The following is an 18673-nucleotide window of genomic DNA, read 5'->3' as shown; positions in this document are numbered from 1 at the left end:
TTGCTATATTCGGTCAAATTTTTTTTAGGTGCTAAACGAAGGCCGGAGTTAAAAAAAAAAAGAGTACAATTTTTTTTTAATTAGAAATATTGGAGTAGAATTATTTTTAAAATTTTAATTAATTTATTATAAATAAAAGTGTATTTATACATAAGCTGAATAAATTCTCAAAGAGTTAATAGTGGAAAGACCACTTCCAATGTCATAAAAAAAATTCAGCTCGAGGAATTAAAGGTCAATTGAGACGAATAATAATGCATTAAAATCACAAGTCTCTCTAAAAATAATAATAGAATTCAGTTGAAGCCAGAATTGGTCTAAGCACTCTTTTTGTACAAAATTCAATTTACCACTAACCTAGAAATAACTCCTCCTGCTTCTTACCATTTAGACACCTTCACCAAGTGAAGAGGTAATGTAATAGAAATCATTCCCAAAAATTTTGGATGAATAGCAAAACATTTTACCACTCTACAACACCGCTAGGATCCAAATTACAACTCTGAGAAGCATTGAAATGCTCATGAATCTGCTATTATAAAATTTTTGCGCAGGAGAATCTGAGCTTGTGGAATTCATTGATGGAGCAGTAATATTTGCCAGGGTACCGTTGATCTTGCCAGAGCTGCAAGCAAAATTTCAAATTTATCAAATTAGACGTGTCGAGTGTTCGTGCTAGATGCAAAACTACTTGACATTTAGATGAGACAAAAATCTGAACTTGATCATACGGTTTATAACTTCAAGCAATTATATAAGTAGGAAGGTTATTTGGCATTATAGGTGTTTACCTTCCTGGGAATATACAGGTGCCATGACCTACACCATTGCAACAAATTGACTATTATAACATGAGCCATATACAAAATAAATTAAATAAACAAGAACTAAAACAAAGAAATAATAACAGAGGGAAATCTGATTCTGTACTGAAGTAACTTTGAACTTACTTGGATTTGTGGTGGTCACAGCTGCCACACCATTGAAGTCACATGTACCAGGAGCCTTCCCCATTTGATGATAGTAACTATCAAAAGCGTAAGTTGCATGTGCGATTACATTGTCCGGTTCATAACAAGCTTCTCCCTGCAAAAGAGGTGAGCAATCAACCTTGCCAGGACCACATGCCCAATCCAAAGCAGCCTGTAGCATCTTTGGATCAGCACCTTCCTTTGCAGCACAGTAAGTTTGGTTTGTTGTGTCGTTGGCCAGCACTAATCCTGACCCAGTCAGGTGCAATATGTAAACAGGCTCTCCATTTGCATTAAATAATCCCCAATTCTTCTCTGAGACTGATCCAGGTTTCATATCCTCGTTGTATAGCTCATAAATATATGTACTAACAGCAATTCCAGGGTGTTTGGGAGTTCCAGTTTTGTTCAAAACATGCCTGATCAAATTGCTGTTGTAAGTATTGGCATTTTCTATCGTTGCATCTGGCTCATTAGAATCACCTTTTGATGGCCAGCCAGACTCGGTCACCAGGACAGGAATGTTGGTGTAGTTTAAAAAAGCCATAGCAAAGTATGCAGCATCAACCATAGCATCAAAGACATTGGAATAGTGGACTAGTGTATTTGCATCAACAGCTTCTTTGTTTGGAGCAAGAGGCTTGAGGAGTGCATAATCTAATGGAATCACGCCATTTGATTGCATGTAGTCATAGTAAGGGTATATATTGAGCATAAGGTATGAGCCGGTCGACTGCAAGAAATTGAGCATGGGAACCAAAACAGGGTTCCATGAGCGGTTAAAGAAAGCTTGGGAAGGTGGGAAGGAGTCAAGGATGATGGAGGAAGAAATGGGTGTTGAAACTTTGATTTGGCGATCTAGATTGGACGCCACAAGGGCAGAGTGAACGAACTTCAGGGCATTGACAAGGACTGGTGCTGCATTAGGAAGGGCAGTGAGAACCTCGGAACCCACTGAAATGGCTGTAATATTGGTGGCTGGATAATGAGCAACAACATTGTGGGAGACCCAATTAGCTGCAGTGGAATTTGACTGACCTATGCCCAAGATCTGTTCATTAGGCACAGAGACCATAACCTGAATGCCAGTATTTGCAAGGGCAACTAACATCCCACGGTCGGCAGTATAGAGTCGGACATGCCTTATCTGCTGGGCTTTGAGGAGTGCTACCACTTGAGTTGGGTGGGGCATGTCAGAGAGGTCTGTTCCAATATTAACACCGACAAATGGTGCTGCAAGCACGAGAACACACGTTATAATACTGAATTTACCTGAAGCAAACATCTTCAATTATGCATTTGCATTGTATTTAACAACAAAACAAAAAGATGCTCGGGAGATAGAAAATGTTTCAGTGAATAGTAATTAAAATTTTCTAATTTTTTGGGCTAAGACATCTCCTATTTACCTTTCCACAGTGAACTTTTACAGAAATTATATTAGAATCACGTAATGCTTCCTTAATTTATAAAGACTATTAACATAATTTATTGTCCGTAAACTAGGCTAGGCTAACTTTGTTGAAAAGGTAGTTTAAGTTAGGGAAGACGTTAAAGCATAACAGTGATCAAGTGTTCGAAACAGAAGGATTACATCCACTCGAATATCAATCATCCAACGTAAAATATAAAACACAGCAAATGACAAGAACTGGATATGGCTGATAACCTACCAGCTTATATGCCATAAGCCTTTAAACTTCAGGACAGTTCATATTAACTTAGGTAGGGGTATGCAATATAGATATAAAAGGAAAAGAAGATATTGAGATTTTTTTCACTTGGTCCTTTTAGATTCAAGAGAAGTGTTTAAAAAACTAGACACTCTTAGATAATTGAAGAGTTTTCATCTCCATATGACCTCAAACTTTAGAAATTTGTGCCCACATACACAATTTACCTTGAAGCCAGTTTGTGTCACTGTTAGTATATCCAACAGAGTCTAAGATTACATAAATTGACTGATAGTGCTACCAAATGAAGTTCATTGATGCACTTATGCACACTAATTTTTCACTACTCTTAAGAAAGGAGAACCCATTTTAACCTCATATAGTAGAGGTTCTACTTGAATTTTCAAATCCCCTCAGTCCTCAACTTCTCACACAAATGCCACATATGCACTATTTTGGTAAATAGCAAATTAAACTACTCAAATCTAGCAATTTGTTTACAAAATTATATTTATTTATAGAAAAACTATTTTATACCAATCCACAACTTTTTGTTTTTTGTTATTCTTATTCCTTAGTCTATAGATTTTGAAGCCAAATCAACCAGAGAACATAACATGAAGCTTTAATTTCCTTGCATTACTATGCAAAAAGTTAAACAGCCTCTTTGGCACAATAAAAATACATGCATACTGATATTATTATATTAATCATGCAATACAGAATTATAAATTTAGTTAAATGTAATTTGACAAATACATGCTATGCACAAATTCTCTGTTGTTGCAGTGATAAAATATTGCAATATGCATATTTAATTAAGATATTAGAAGCAGAATATATAACAAAAAAAACTACTATATCAGAAGGGGATAGAGAGAGAGACATGGGTGTTCCCGCCATACACCAGCCGGGTGCCAAGTTATAGAAAAAGTGCCTAAATTCTCTAATTCTTCTTTGACCATTTGTACTACCAAGGCATAGACCAAAGAACAAGAGGCAAGGGAAATGACTTAATAAGCTGGAGAGCAATGGGAGTTGATGCCTATTGAATATCGATATGTTTCCATGTTATTTATTTCTTACATGTTGAAGGAGGAAGGCATTTAGGAGATTATGCACTTGGTCCAGGGCAAGAGTTTTCCCTTATCAGCAGGTTAGGTTTCCTCCTGCTCCCATCACAGGAGGAAGGAAAATAAAATCTAGAACCAGCTGTCCTCCACAACATACTTTCATTTAATTATAGAACATTCAGCATTTACTAAGCACTATTAAAAATCCCCCTACCTTCCTCGTCTGTCATTCTTTATGTTCTAATAATTTAATATCTAGCTACTAAACTTCACAGAAGAATGAAGATCACAACCAATAAGCATTCTTTCTCATATCCACCAAGCATTTTTGCTCATGCCTGCCAAAACTAAAAGAAATTAGGCACACAAAGCACATCCATCTATGTTTTGCAAAGGGAAGAGAGTTAATAGCTCCAACAAACATATCCAGACAATGTGAAACAAACAGAACCCAATTGAAGAATGGATACTAAAATCACATTCCCAGATATTTATATCCAAATCCTTTACTCATACAATACTTGCAGAAATATAGATAAACAGAGACAAAAGGGATGCAAAGAAAAACAAGAAATGGAAAGCTGGGAAATCCTCACCTTCATCAGCTGCTGCAACAACAAAAACAGCTAAAAGCATGAGTATAAACACCTCAGCCATAGATTCAATCTTCAAAAACATCCTCTCCCAAGAATCTGAGAAAGAAAAAAAAAAACAATAATGTAGAGAGAGAGAGTGAGTGAGTGAGAATAAGTAACCAGTAAAAGAAGGTGGGGCAAAGATATTAGAAATATAGCAAATGTAAGGAGAGAGAGAGAGAGTAAATGAATGGATTCCACTGATCACGTGGAAAGATTGTCAGAGAATGGACGGTGAAGATATCATCAGCAAATGTTATAGAGTATTTATGTTAAGAAACCCAAGGCACCTTTGCCTGTCCTTACTGTTTTCTTTTCATGGCATTGGCCATTGGGTGCGTGCTAGCCGTTTCTTTGTAGGCTTTTTCTGCAGGGAAAAAAATGTATGTAATTGGTGAGACGAGAAGGTGATGCAATTGGTGTGGGACCCACTTCTCTACAAAGATACAAAACAAGATTTAGAAGTGGGGACACCACCTGGTCTCAACGGTCAAATTTATTGTCCTCGGTTTTTAATTATTGTTTTCTTTTTTTCATCTCTTCATTATTTGCTTTCTCCCTTAATAATGCCCAAAATCATTTGATCTTATCGCTTTTCTTTTCTTTCAGTTCTTCATAATCATCATAATCCTTTGCCTCTAAAATGACCGTTTTGATTGAAATGGGATCATCCAGGCTTTTCTGAATTAGATTAATTGAGTTACCATGGTGATTTTACATAGAATATCTTACATATAAAATGGTATATCAATTAAGATTAAATGCATCTATTTATTTGAAAGCTACCAAATTATAATCATGATTTTGAAATTTTATCCAATTTTGCTAGCCGGTAAAACTTGTAAATTAGGTTTGGTTCGCCTTCAAAACTCATTCAACGTTAAAATTGGTAAAAACTAAACGATCTGATAGAATGCCCATTCATCCACTCAACTTGTTATAAGTTTAATAATTTAAATAGATTTTCATTAAATTTTTTTTATTCATTTAATTTGATAAAAATGACTTTTATTTTAGGGAATATAGGATTATGTAATTGAATTATGACTGATTTGTATTAAAAAAAAATTTATAACGATCGTGGCTTTAATCTTAAGCTACAACAAAAATGTTTATGGGTGCATAAATACACTTGTATTATATAATTATTTCTTAAAATAAAATTAAAAAATAAAAATTATTGAAAATAAGATAGAAAAATATATACATCCAAAACATAATTAATTAATTAATTAATTATTGTATCCATTATATCTTTTTATATGTAATTACTCATTTTGTTCCACTCATTATTCTATCTAGAAAATACGAATTGTTTGGGATTTTTCTCCACATGTATAATAAATAGGTTAATTAAAGAAGTTATTGTTTACTAATATAACGAAAAAGAAAATAGATATTTCAAACCTAATTTATATAAATAATTATATTATATTTACCTTTTTAATTAATTATAGTGTAGAATATAATATATGGATATTTATATTAAATATAATAATTTTATATTAAAATAATAATATTATTATATAAAATTTTATATTACAACTTGATTTCACATCAATTAAACTTTAAACTTTTAATCATTTATCTTCACTAATTTTTAGACCGGACCATATATGAAACCCATGATTATAACTATCAAATAATTATTAAGTATATTAAAAAAATTAATAATTAAAATTATATATATTTAATTTATAATGACTTGTCATCCTATACAATATATAAAATTACAGCTTTTATAATATAATTTCTCAATTTTCTAAGGATAACTTGGCAAAATACTGATACATTTAATCAGAGAAAAAAAAAAAAACCTTATCCTATTCATTCACGTATACTTCTACACTATCTTATTGCTAGTTTCAACGATTACTTTATTCAAAATAACATGAGATTATTTTGCTTCGTAAAAATAATATATTTTTTATAAAAATCTTGTTTTATCTTATTAATTTATAGTCATATTTATTTTGTAATTACTTCATAAAAAATGTATTAATTAATAAAAAAAATGCATTCAAAATATATATAAATATTTTTTTGTAAATTAATATATTATGATATTAAAATAAATTAAAACAGTAAAATCAATTATTTGATTTTATAATAAAATATAGAATATCAATATTTTTAATTTAATATAATATTTTATTATATCATTTAAAAAAAATACAATATCTTTATATTTTGTAAACTATTATTTTTTTATATTTTAAAAAGTGTTATTATTTTTTAATAATCTAATAAATTTTTATAAAATAATTGTTTAACACATATATATATATATAATTTAAAATTTTTAAACAAAATTAGGCCAAAAAAAATTATATTTATTTCAAAATATCATTATTTTTCTACTAATCTAATAATCTGCTTTATGTAAATTAATTGTTTTATAAAAAAATCACTTTTTTTAAAAATGAGATAATATATAAGAAATTTTGTGAAATTACTATTGTGACATAATTTTTCACACTTTTTTCCATTAATATAATATTCTCAAAATTTACCATAATTAAACGCTAACCTGAATTTTAGTTTCAATACTTGAATTTATCTTAAATCTATTTAATGTTTATCTTAAATAATTAGAATCCATTCAAAAAAATCTTATTGGAATTACTTGAATAATTTAATTTTTTATATTTTAATTAATAATTTAAAAAATATATTATTAATAATTTATATTTAAAAAAATAATAATTTTATAAAACATTTAAATCCTATTTATTTAAAATATAATATGTAAAATATATAAACATTATATTATAAAAATATATATTACATTTGATGAATTATTTATATAAATAATTTAATAATAAAATATCATTTTCGACAATCAATTTCCGTCCAACCGAATCATTTTTTTATTCTTCGGCCAAAAAATATCAGTTTATTATTATTATTATTATTATTATTATTATTATATTATTATTATTATTATTATTTTCGTGTTTTCTCTCTTTTTATTTCTTTCTATACTTTTCACATTTATTTCTTTAGCCCTTTTCAAAATGCTTTTGTTTTGATGAAGTTATCTTTGACGCTCCCTTTCATAGTGTTAAAGTATTGAATATATTCAGAATGCTAAAAAAAATAGTGCATTCTAAATTTATATAATATTTTAAAAATAAAATAATAAAATTTATTATTTTTTAAGTGAAAATACACTAAATATATCTAATAATTTGCCACTCTCAATTTAGTAATAGTTACCCGGAGCTTTGATTATTGGTCATGGGAGGAGGACTGTTATTCTTTTCCGTTTTCTTTTTGGTGAAATTTCTTATAATTATTTTTTATAATTATAAGAAACTAAAAAAAAAATCAGAGAAAGAGGAGAATAGTAACATTATAATTATTAAATGTTTATTAAAATAGGAAATTTTAAAAAAAATAAAAGAAGTATTATTTTTAAAAGTAAAGTGAAATATTATTTTATTTCGGAATTAATAAAAGTATAAATGTCCAAATGTAAAATATAAGGAGCCTAATTGCCCATTTTAAAAAAGTAAAAAGACTTACCTTAATTAACATTTTGTCAGTTGTTGGCACACATAAGAAGCTCGATTTGAGCTGTTTGATATTTGCAAATGATTTTTATATTAGGGTAAAATTTTAATATAAAAATCCAGTTACTGTTGCCAATAAATTTGCATTATAATTCAACTTTGATCTATAGTATTTCAAAAAATATATACATGGCCACTAAATTATATATTAGTGATTAAAATTACAATATTTTGACATTATTATAGACCGTGTATAACAAGTCTAATGATATGCTTTCCCATTGACCCCAATTGAAGAATGATTATGGATAAATCACAAAATTATTAATCACTATCCTAGCATGACATGATAACACTCATCTCAACTCAACTAAGTTTTTATCAAAAAAATTTATTAGGGTCAGCTATATGGATTCTCTTTTTTAACTCTAAATGATTTTGGATTAAGTCCTCGAAAATATATAATACTTCTGGATCATGTTGTACTACTCTTCTCCAGGTTAATTTAGATCTATCCTTTTTTTTCTTTTTATCCTCTAACTCAACAAGTTCTACTTTTTTTCTAGCATGGTATGATAATAATGTTGGTAAAGTCTATGTATGATGTGATAGACTAAATCCCATTAAAAAAAATTCCCCAAAAAACCTGATTAATCTTCGAGATCTTCAGAACATGAATTCTCAAGACTTAAAATATAGATGAAAACTTTATCCAGTTTGCAAAATCATCTTTCGCCTTCCAAAATACAATGACTGCTTTAATCTTGGCAACTACAATGGCAGGACATGAAATTGATCCTGATATAAACTGCATTAATTGGTCGTTGGGGAAGCATAATTTGCTTGGATAGAAAACCTACAAGCTGAAGACAATCATTCAGTGTGAATTTACATTTGATGATACACAGGCTTTATGAAGCATTCACATGTTTTAAACTGCATTGGCAGACTGATGAGCGAATACCTTCTGCCTGAATTGCATGTATGGGTACGCAATAAAAGATAGAAAGGGAGCAGGCTTTGAGAAGGAAAGTATCTCGCACTCATCCATTTCGATCGAAAAACGCCTGTGGAAAACGAATCTGTTGATGAAGCAAAGCAAGGACAAGGCCCCATAGATGAAATGAAAGCACTGTATTGCATGCCTGATAAATCAACTGACATAAATAATGCAACAGATAGCTCCAAATGATACAAGTCTACCTCAGAATTGTCATTCAACTTGTTATAATTTGGCCCTGGAAATAGCCCTTTTACTTTTTGGTTGAATGAATGCACCACACAACACCATTTGTCCCATAAGAAAGCAGGCCTAATGCTCTAACAACAACACAAGTGAACATATTAATAACTAGCGTCATTACCTTAATCAAGAATATTTACTTTTGGATCTCAAAATGCGTCGGATTTAGACTCATCTTAAACTCTATCATGATTCCATGTAAGGCGCCATTGAGGTTGTCGATGACTTGATTAAAAAATTTCCTAAAAAAAATCTATCATGCATCTGAATGCTTGCTCTTGTGCTAATTGAAGATTAATTATGAAGGGTTCACTCAGATGCAAACAGAAGGAAAGCTAAGAGCTAGCTAGAGAGTTGGAAGTCGATTCTGACGATGAAGAGAAATCAGATGATGTTTCATATCTACACCTATTTATAAGAACCATGATCTTTGCTGAAAATTCTTTACTGGATATAAGAACATACGTAGTAGGTTTCCACCCTAATCCTTTTAGAATTCAATGTTATAACTTTCTATATAAAATAGCTAACGCAAAGTTATTATTCTCCATTTGGAAATTTTTTTTTTTTGGAAAGGCAGAAGTTCATTAACAGACTTAAATCGGCCTAGGGCCCAATACAAGGCTCAATGATCCAATAGATAACAAGCAACGTGGGCCTCAAGGATCAACAACAGTATAGTTACTAAGGGGAGGTCCACTTGAAGTCTATCAAGCCTTAGCTCAAAAACAACGAGAGCCATAGCCCCAAAAAACAAAAAAAAAAAAAAAAAAAAAAAAGCCCAACTCTTTGTTTGGATTGAGGAATTATGATGGTAAGAGAAAGTAAATGACGATTTTAAGGAATTTTTTACTTGTTTTGGATGAAGGGCTCAGGGATACTAAGGGTTTTGGGGTTCAACCCTCAAAATCTTCCAATTTCTAACCCATCAATTTGATGGGTCAAGAAAAGTTAAAAAAATTTTTATTTTTTAATTTTTTATACTATCCATATCAATTTTAAAAAATTTTTAAAATATCACTTCTTACTGTAAAATAATAAATTTCATAAAAATGATAATTTTGTATTTTTTATATTTAACCTTACCTTTTAATACCATCCAATCATCTAATGAAACAAAATAAAATTATAAAATTTTTATTTATGTTAACTTCCTTTCAAATATAAATAAAATTATTATCTTACTTTATCATATCTTATTTTATCTTATTTTATTAAATCTTTCTTAACCCTATCCAAACAAACCCTATATACCCAGAAATTATTTTCGATATTGCGCTTGATAGTCGAGGCCTAGTTTGTACCTTCAAAGGGTAAAAAGCTTTCCTCGGATTATTGTAACAACCATGGATGCACCAGAATCAATGGGTTTTAGCACAATGCTATTCCAATAGTTTTTAATAGGATAAATAATAATTTATTTCTTAAAATTTAATAAAATTTATAATTTAATATTTATAATTTAATTTTTAAAATTTAACAACATTAAATAATTTAAATTTTAAAATTTGATAAAACTTAAAACTTAATTTCTACGGTTAGTTGCAAAAAAATTAAAATACTTTTATCTTTATTTTTATTATAAAAATAATTTAATTCTAAGATTTTATTTTTTCAACGGTTTAATCTGTAGTCTTTTATTGTTAAATTAAAAAATTTTAAATTTAAATTATTAAAAAATTAATTACTTTAAGATTCTTAAAATTTTTAGTTAATTATAAAATCATTTATACATTTTACAAATTGATCATTAAATATTATAACTATTTATAAATAAATCCTTATAATTTTATAAAATTCTATTTTGTCATTATATATATATATGTAAATTATTATTAAAATAAAATTTTAAAGATTAAATTATTTTTAAAATGAAAATATAATTAAAAATATTTTATTATTTTTACTAAATTTAATGGAGTTTAATGATAGAGACTAGCTTTCATGTTTAATTACTAATAAAACAAAATAAAATAAATCTTAAATACTAAATTACTAATAAAATAAAATCACATGAGCTAAATTATATTTAGATTCAAAATAGAGTAAATGACATTTTGAATATTTTTGTTAAAATTAATGATAACTTAATTGAAATTCTAACGATAATGATAAAATTATAGGTTTTGTCAAATTTTAGATACTAAATTATTTAATTTTAAAAATATAAAAATTAAATTATTAATTTTATCAAATTTTAAAAGTTAAATTATAGTATATCATTTTTAATACTCTATTCAAATCTCAATCTAATAATAATAATAGTAATGGATACTCTATAATGAGATGACATATATTGGAAGGATAGGTTTAACAAAATTTACAACACCATCATCTTTTCTCAGTTGATAATAAAAGATGATTAATCGTAATAAGATAGATCTACATACCGAATTGAGGATTTATTTATAATAGAATAAGCATAATTTTGATTATATTAAAGAAAAAGTATAGTTTTATAATAAGACCATAAATCATGTTGGATCTAAAAACAAAGACGTGTGAGTAATACGAATCTCCTATAGGTTATAACATCCTACTTATGATTGCCTTACTCTTATGAGTCTATCGATGATTTGTCTTTTTCCCCTAAATTCATAATAATTACCAAGTAGTGTGACCGGGCAAATGAAATTATTTTAATAAGTCATCTCCCCTAAACAAAATTTATTTATTTATTTTTAAGGAATTCTCCTAAACAAGCATGTTAATTAACTTATTTGTTTATTAAAATTTTAATTTGTAATTAATAAATAATTTTCAATGATAACACAGAGGCGCGTCGAAGGGGAATGCAGTTTTCTGATCCGAGCTGTGTATTTACTCCAGCGCGTCTGCTCGAATGTTTTCACCTTCTCCATCGCGCCAATTAGCTTGACTAAGCGGATCTCTTCACTCTCGCCGGACGCTGCTGACATCACTCCCTCTCTCCACTCTCATAAAAAGGTACCCCTGCCCTTCTCCATCTCCCTCTCACTCAGTTTTTCCAATTTCCTGTTCTCAACAAACCTAACTAACAAACTCCATCGATTCTCTGCATTTAACTCCATTTCCTTCAGTTTCTTCTTCTTTTGATTTATTTTATGTACAGAAGGTGCGTCCATGGATCAGCTTGTCAATAGAAAGTTGGAGTGAGAAAATAGATGGCTCAATTCTGCGATTCCAATGGCTTTTCGATTAAAGCCGAGTGTGAAACTAATGACGTTGATTGGGTCAGTGAGCTCGATTATATTCCATTGGGGTTTCGGCGACAGCTGTTACTGGCAAGGAAGCTGAATTCATGCTCGCCTGACAGTCAATCAACGTTAAGTGATTTCTTTTGAAGCTCATCTTTTTGTGTCTTTGTTATTGAAACGTTTGTGGTTTGGTGCTTAAAAGGCTTTTATGAGGTTTTTAATTATTATTATTTTTCAATTATGAATTTACAGCCCTCAAACGATCGTTATAAAGAAGGGAAATGAGGAACAGGAAAGTGATTGGCAGCAGGTAATTCGTGTTGGCTTTTTGATTCTGACATTTACACTGAATAAAATTTTGATTGAATTTTCACATATTTACATTCATGTATGTATATGTACATCTATTGTTAAGCATTTGGAGTTCTATGAGAAAGCAGATGCTGAAACTATTCTTGATTTGAGAAATGATCTGGTATGTAGTTATGTACAATAAAAGTTTTTGTAAGATTATATCTATAAAAACTTTGAGCGGCCAAATTTGGTTGTAAAAGAGTTGTAGAGGCATACGACTTCTTTTTTCCTTTTTTTTTGGTTACAGAGCTTCATGGTTGGATTGTTAAACTGATAAAGAATACTTTTGGAGTGGGTATGTGGAAGTGGTTTAGACAAGGTTGGGATGAGTGCTTGCTTGCTTGTGCTATTTGAGACATGGAACAGTATTATGTATTTCGTAGTTCTCTCTCTCTCTCCTTTTAAGTTGTCTTTTAGAGGAATCTAGTGGTTTGGATTTGTGGAGGGGTTCTCTTTCTATTATCACTTGCTCTGAGTATTGCTTTTCTGGAGTTTCTCGATTGTTCCTTTCATAACTCTTAGTTTATTCTGGACCAACTAGCACCATTTGATCCTTGTATTACCAAAAATTATAGTTCACAATGCCAAAATCTTCACCAAACAATCCTGAAAGTTTGACTTGTTGTCTTGTTTTGATCCAAAACATCACTCTTTTACAGACCTAAATACCTTTTTTTTTTTTGCTTTGTAGCTTGCAAATAATCCTCAATGTTAGCCATAAATGTTATTTGCTACGTGTTCTACCATACCTGATGATGAGATGTTTTACCATTTGGCTGCATGACAATGAGGCTCAAGCTTAATGTGCAAAGTAGTTATCTATTAAGTTGTAGATTAACTCAAGACATTCCCAAGTTTTGATGAATTTCATGTTACAGAACTCAGTCAAGAGATGACAACACTGCTAGTGCATGTGGTTGAAATTAGGAGTTTAAGATGACAAGGATGTCAGGAAAAGATAGATGTAGAATGAATTCATGTCTGAAGTGCATATTTTTCCGCGTTTCTTTACATAAAATGTGTACCTCGCAGGTTTCCCCCATCAATAAAGACATAGATCAGCAGTCAGTGCAACCAGAAAGTCATGAAACTGGAGCTTCTTCGGGAGTTGATCCAGTAGTAGCGTGCAACAAAATTCAGGTGGATTGTGATGCAGCTGATAAATGTGCACAAAATGCAACTGCTTACCAACTGGCCATGCAAGGAGATTGTGACAGCTGTTGGACTAAAGTAAATAGAAGCTTTTATTCAGATCAGGTAACATGTCTGGAAACTAATATTTAATGCTGTTTAACTGGAGAAATTTTATGCCGATGTCTGCATTTTCCCAAAAAATCCAATGGGAAGAAATCTACCAAAGTAAAAGATGAGGATTTGATTACTTGCAGAGTTTATTAGGAGGCAGTATGATTGGCTCCATTGGTGCTAATGTTGAAGAACTGAAGCTCAAGATTAATAATTCTGATGACTTTGTAGATGATCTTGATCACATTGTACTAAAAGAGAGGCACAGGATGCTGCTATCAAGGTATAGCTTCAATGATGTGCCAAAATTTGGAGCCTTGTACCTAAAACTCTATGCCTTTTGCTTTACTATTTTCTTTTATTTATTTGTTGTTACTATTTTGTTACTTTCCAGGAAAATGTTGAGGATTGAAAAGCCAATTCTGGAGGTAATTTATCATCCATTTATTGCATTGTTATAGTGTAATATTTCATATATCCTTGAATACTGCTGGAATACTCATATATTTAAATGCAACTCAACTCAACTCAACTCAAGCCTTTATCCCAAAAATTTGGGGTCGGCTATATGGATTCTCTTTCTCCCCTCTAATAAACTTTTCCAGACTATCTCTTTTTGGTAGTTGATGTTCCTTGATCTTAAACTTATTGGATACCTGCTTCAGCATCTGTTGAAGAGTAACCTCAGTATGAGTAGTGGGACATGTGAATTAAGGTTATTGCTGCAAAATCTGCTCTACAGTTTTTTTTTTTTGGCATGCCCAATTCTTAGATCAGTTTAGATTGCAAAATACTTGTTGATATTGCAAATCATAATTACAAGGAAAATTGTGGATGGATTTTGTACTCTCTCTATCGTTCTCGCACTCAAAGCTACAGCATATTCTCTGAGAACTTGGATTGATTTGCCTTCAAAAAAGTCTTTCTTGCTTGGGTAAAAGGAAAACAAGAATTTAAAACAGGAATTTTTGCAAGTGTCAATATGAAATTTTAATTTTTGATCACAAATATCTCATGTTCCTTCTAAAAACTAATAATTGAATATGCTCATCTCAGGAAACATCATATGATGCACTTGATAATGTACCTGCGAGCACAAATAGCGTGTCTGGTTCAACCTTATTGAATTTGGTCCGAGTGAAGGCTGAACCATTGAATAACAATGAATCAAACAGCTCAAGCAGGAATGCTAGTGGTAACTTTTCTTTTAACATAGTACAAGCAAAGACTGAAATTGAGTTCCCTGATGAACTCAATAGAGACAACATAGATCACATGCAATTGCGTAATCGGATGAAGTTGCTGACACCGAGAGAGGATTCTAAATTAAATAGTTCCGGGAATTTTGAATGCTTGAGGAAAAGTGGCCCCTCTGTTGATAATGACCCTGCTGTCATGGAAGCTTCAAACCCAATAAGGATCAACCGTCCACGGAAAAGGAAGAAGACTGCCACGTAATATCTTTTCTTTGCTTTCTCCTTTTTTTGTTCATTTTTTTGAAATTTCTTCTTCTACATTTGTGCCCACCATTTCTGGGATCTCTTTTTAAAATAAATTACAGGGATTCAATTGAAACTGCTCTGGAGGAAGATGCTCCTGGGCTTCTACAGGTCATAGATTCTTGCTTTTATCTCTCCCGTGAAATTCAAGTTAGTTGAGTTCTATTCTGAGCTTTTTATTTGGCAGGTGTTAGTTGAACAAGGGGTATCAGTTGATGAAATTAAGCTTTATGGAGTTGGAGACGCAGATAATGATGAAGCCATTGATGAATCATTAATTGAAGATGGCTTTGCAGAGCTTGAAGATGTGATGTCAAAGGTTGGCAACAGTTTCCTGATATTATGATATCCATTAATTGATAGATTTTTGTGGCTAATATGAAATTTATTTAAATTTCTTTTCTTTCTTCTTTTTCCCTTCCCTGTTGGCCTATTATTCAGTTTTTGGTGATATTATTATCACCTATCCTGACCTTGTATTATAATAGATCAAAAGGAGAAATCCTGACCTGGTCATTTACTAAATCTTTGCTGCTAATTAACTAAAGCGCTCTGGTGAAAAAATTTTCAGAACATGTCAATGTTGGATTAAATTTTGTCTATTCCAGAAAAATCATATTGTGCTTTGCTAAATCATGTTTGTCACTGATGCCAGCATATTCCTTTTTTTCTGAAATATTGCAGATATTCTTTCAGCGCAACTCTTTTTTGAAGTTCGCTACTTTACGATGCACAAAGGGTACAAAGGCCAGTTATTGCTTAGCTTGTCTATTCTCACTTGTGGAGCAGGTAATAATTTTATCTTGAAGTAGTGATTTAAAATTGTGAATCTAGGAATTGTTTTTTGTCCTTCTGGTTTTGTTACTTATAATAAATAGTTTTACAAGCAATATTAATTATTGGCTTATCTTCTTCAGACACGATATCTACAATTTCGTAATTGGCCTGCTGAATGGGGTTGGTGTCGAGATATCCAGTCATTTATATTTGTCTTTGAAAGGCATAGAAGGTAATTTCATGACAAAAATATTTCTTAAATTTAATCTCTGATCATTGTACTGGCATTTAGTGGTAATTAGTATTAATTAAATGCAGAATAGTGCTGGAACGTCCTGAGTATGGCTACGCAACCTATTTCTTTGAGCTGGTTGACTCCTTATCCATTGATTGGCAGATCAAGCGATTGGTGACTGCCATGAAACTTACAAACTGTGGCAGGATTACCCTAATTGAAAACAAAACATTATTGGTAATTCCCTCAATCTGTTTCCCTTTCATGACTGCTGGTATTTAGGTTGGATCAATTGGATCACTTGAGAATGAACTCTCTTTATTTTGTTGATTGGTGTTCTATTTAGATGTATTGGTTATTTACTTATTTGCACTTGTGTTCTAATTGTTGTACATGCAATGTGTGTGCTTAAAATAAGGGTGTACTTAGTTCAGATTAATTTGTTTGAAAGGAGTCAAAACCAAACCAATTTATTACAATTGTGGAATTTTCCAAACCAAAGTGGGCCCAGTGGTTCACTTTTGTTTTGATAAATTTTTTAGGATATTCACAATTTTGATTGAGGTTGATCAACACATATTTGATTAGGTTTGCAAACTGTTTCTGAGTCAGGCACCACAGTATTCAACCTGGGTTGGTTAAATCAAAATTGAAAAGTCTCGTTTTAATTTTCTGAATGAGCTTGGGATCTTTCTTGCGCTTGTTTGATTGAGTAAAATAAAGACAATTTTCATCTTAATTTTTTATTTCTAGCCCCATTTTTTAGCAGTAATGTGCACTGATAACAATTCTATATGTTAAAATAATTTATGAAGTTAATTTTAGAAAAGATACATTTTCATAGGCGCTTATTTTCAGGTGCACAGTGTAAAACCTTTGATTTCCATTTGTAGCTCTACCAAATAAATAGTGCTAAGAAGTATGCTAATAAATGAACTTGAGGAAATTAAGGATCTAGCACAAACTTTTAATGTTACGGCTTTTCTGAGTGGTTTTAATCCTCATAAATTTTTCTGGAATGCATTTGCAAAAGTAGCCAGGAGTTTAACCAAGTACACCTTTTAGCTTCTGAAATTCCCATACCCTTATTTCTCTCTCTCTCTCTCTCTCTCTCTCTCTCTCTCTCTAACATGTTGAGAATAGAAATAGTAAGTGATGCCTAACACATTACTTTATGCCTCTACCTAGTCAAATATATTCTCAAGCATCGGTTTATTTATTTTCTGAAACTTTTGCATCTTTATCATGGCATCTGGATTTGTTTATTTGTCATATCTAATGCATCTGAATCTTTAATAAAGGTTGGAGAAGACTTAACTGAAGGTGAGGCACAGGTGTTAATGCAGTACGGCTGGACACCAAATAGTGGCATAGGAACTATGCTTAATTACTGCGACAGAGTTGTACATGACAGGAAGAATGAGAAGGAGAGCTCAGAATGGAGATCAAAAATAGGGAAGTTGCTGATGGATGGCTATAATGGGGGAAGTATCGTCTCATCCAACGTCCAGGAAAATGTTATACAAAGTGAGGTTGATGAGGGGGAGGGCCCCCAGAGTAAGATGGAGCTCTAATTTAAGTCTTCGTTTTCCCTTTTCTTTGGGTGTGGTGGATGCAACATATGCAAGAGCTCTAATTAGTCTTTAGCATGACCTAAACATGTGTAAATCGTTAGATAAGCAATCCATAGGTTTTTGTACAGTTAATTACAAGAAATGAAACAAATATGTTCTAATGATTGTTTTCTTGTGGTTTATTTTCTGAAATAATTATTCCCTTCTTTTCCTTTGCGGAGAAAGATATTAGAAGTTTCCATTTGGTTGGATTTAGAATTTCAAAAAAAATGCAAATTTTTTGGAATTAATTAATTTTATTCTTTTTCGGAACTCGAGGAATCCAAATTTATGATATTTTTAAATTTAAATTTATCTAAATAAAAAATAAAATACATGGGAAAAGTTGCTTCTTATTAGACCATATGAAAATTATCTAGTTTGTCCTATTAAGCAAATTAAGATTGACATTTTTTTTAAATATATGAGTGCTTATACAATACAGACTGTTTATTTTGTAAAATATAATTTATATGTGAAAAATATTTTTTAAAAAATATATTTTATTATTTAATTATAATGTTAAATTAATAATATATATTTATATTATATATATTTTTATATTTTAATAAAATAATTAAAATTTAAAAAATAAAAAATAACTCTCTTTTAAAAAGGGAAAATTATTTTTCTTAAAATTATTTAATTTTTCTTTGATAAGAAA

General features: G+C 30.6%; 2 protein-coding genes across 7 annotated transcripts; one reads left to right on the top strand and one right to left on the bottom strand.

The window, feature by feature from the left end:
• Nucleotides 1–239: 239 nt before the first annotated feature.
• Nucleotides 240–4537, bottom strand: LOC110635628 (glucan endo-1,3-beta-glucosidase 2). 2 transcript variants are annotated; one of them, XM_021785044.2, is made up of 5 exons: nucleotides 4314–4466; nucleotides 3932–4055; nucleotides 951–2204; nucleotides 792–819; nucleotides 240–625 (listed from the first exon to the last, which is right to left on the bottom strand). In XM_021785044.2, exons 2-5 carry the CDS (start codon nucleotides 3945–3947, stop codon nucleotides 472–474), a joined length of 1452 nt encoding a protein of 483 aa, XP_021640736.2. In that variant the 5' UTR covers nucleotides 3948–4055; nucleotides 4314–4466; the 3' UTR covers nucleotides 240–471. The 2 variants fall into 2 exon arrangements, with proteins under 2 accessions (XP_021640736.2, XP_021640735.2); XM_021785043.2 differs by lacking the exon at nucleotides 3932–4055 and having other exon boundaries at nucleotides 4314–4537.
• Nucleotides 4538–11886: 7349 nt separating this feature from the next.
• Nucleotides 11887–18134, top strand: LOC110635604 (uncharacterized). Of its 5 annotated transcripts, none has more exons than XM_021785008.2 (13): nucleotides 11889–12056; nucleotides 12202–12414; nucleotides 12539–12596; nucleotides 13673–13897; nucleotides 14029–14168; nucleotides 14280–14313; nucleotides 14942–15339; nucleotides 15447–15495; nucleotides 15572–15703; nucleotides 16069–16173; nucleotides 16302–16393; nucleotides 16480–16633; nucleotides 17698–18134. In XM_021785008.2, the coding sequence occupies exons 2-13, from the start codon at nucleotides 12254–12256 to the stop codon at nucleotides 17968–17970; spliced, it is 1821 nt and encodes a 606-aa protein (XP_021640700.2). In that variant the 5' UTR covers nucleotides 11889–12056; nucleotides 12202–12253; the 3' UTR covers nucleotides 17971–18134. The 5 variants fall into 5 exon arrangements, with proteins under 5 accessions (XP_057993764.1, XP_057993765.1, XP_021640700.2 ...); XM_021785007.2 differs by having other exon boundaries at nucleotides 11891–12056; nucleotides 12170–12414; XM_058137781.1 differs by lacking the exon at nucleotides 17698–18134 and having other exon boundaries at nucleotides 11887–12056; nucleotides 12170–12414; nucleotides 16485–16578.
• Nucleotides 18135–18673: the final 539 nt, after the last annotated feature.

The sequence above is a fragment of the Hevea brasiliensis genome, chromosome 16, assembly GCF_030052815.1.
Source record: "Hevea brasiliensis isolate MT/VB/25A 57/8 chromosome 16, ASM3005281v1, whole genome shotgun sequence".
NCBI lineage: Eukaryota > Viridiplantae > Streptophyta > Magnoliopsida > Malpighiales > Euphorbiaceae > Hevea > Hevea brasiliensis.
The sequence above is the reverse complement of the archived record's forward strand: the minus strand, read 5'-3'. Positions and strand labels throughout refer to the sequence as shown.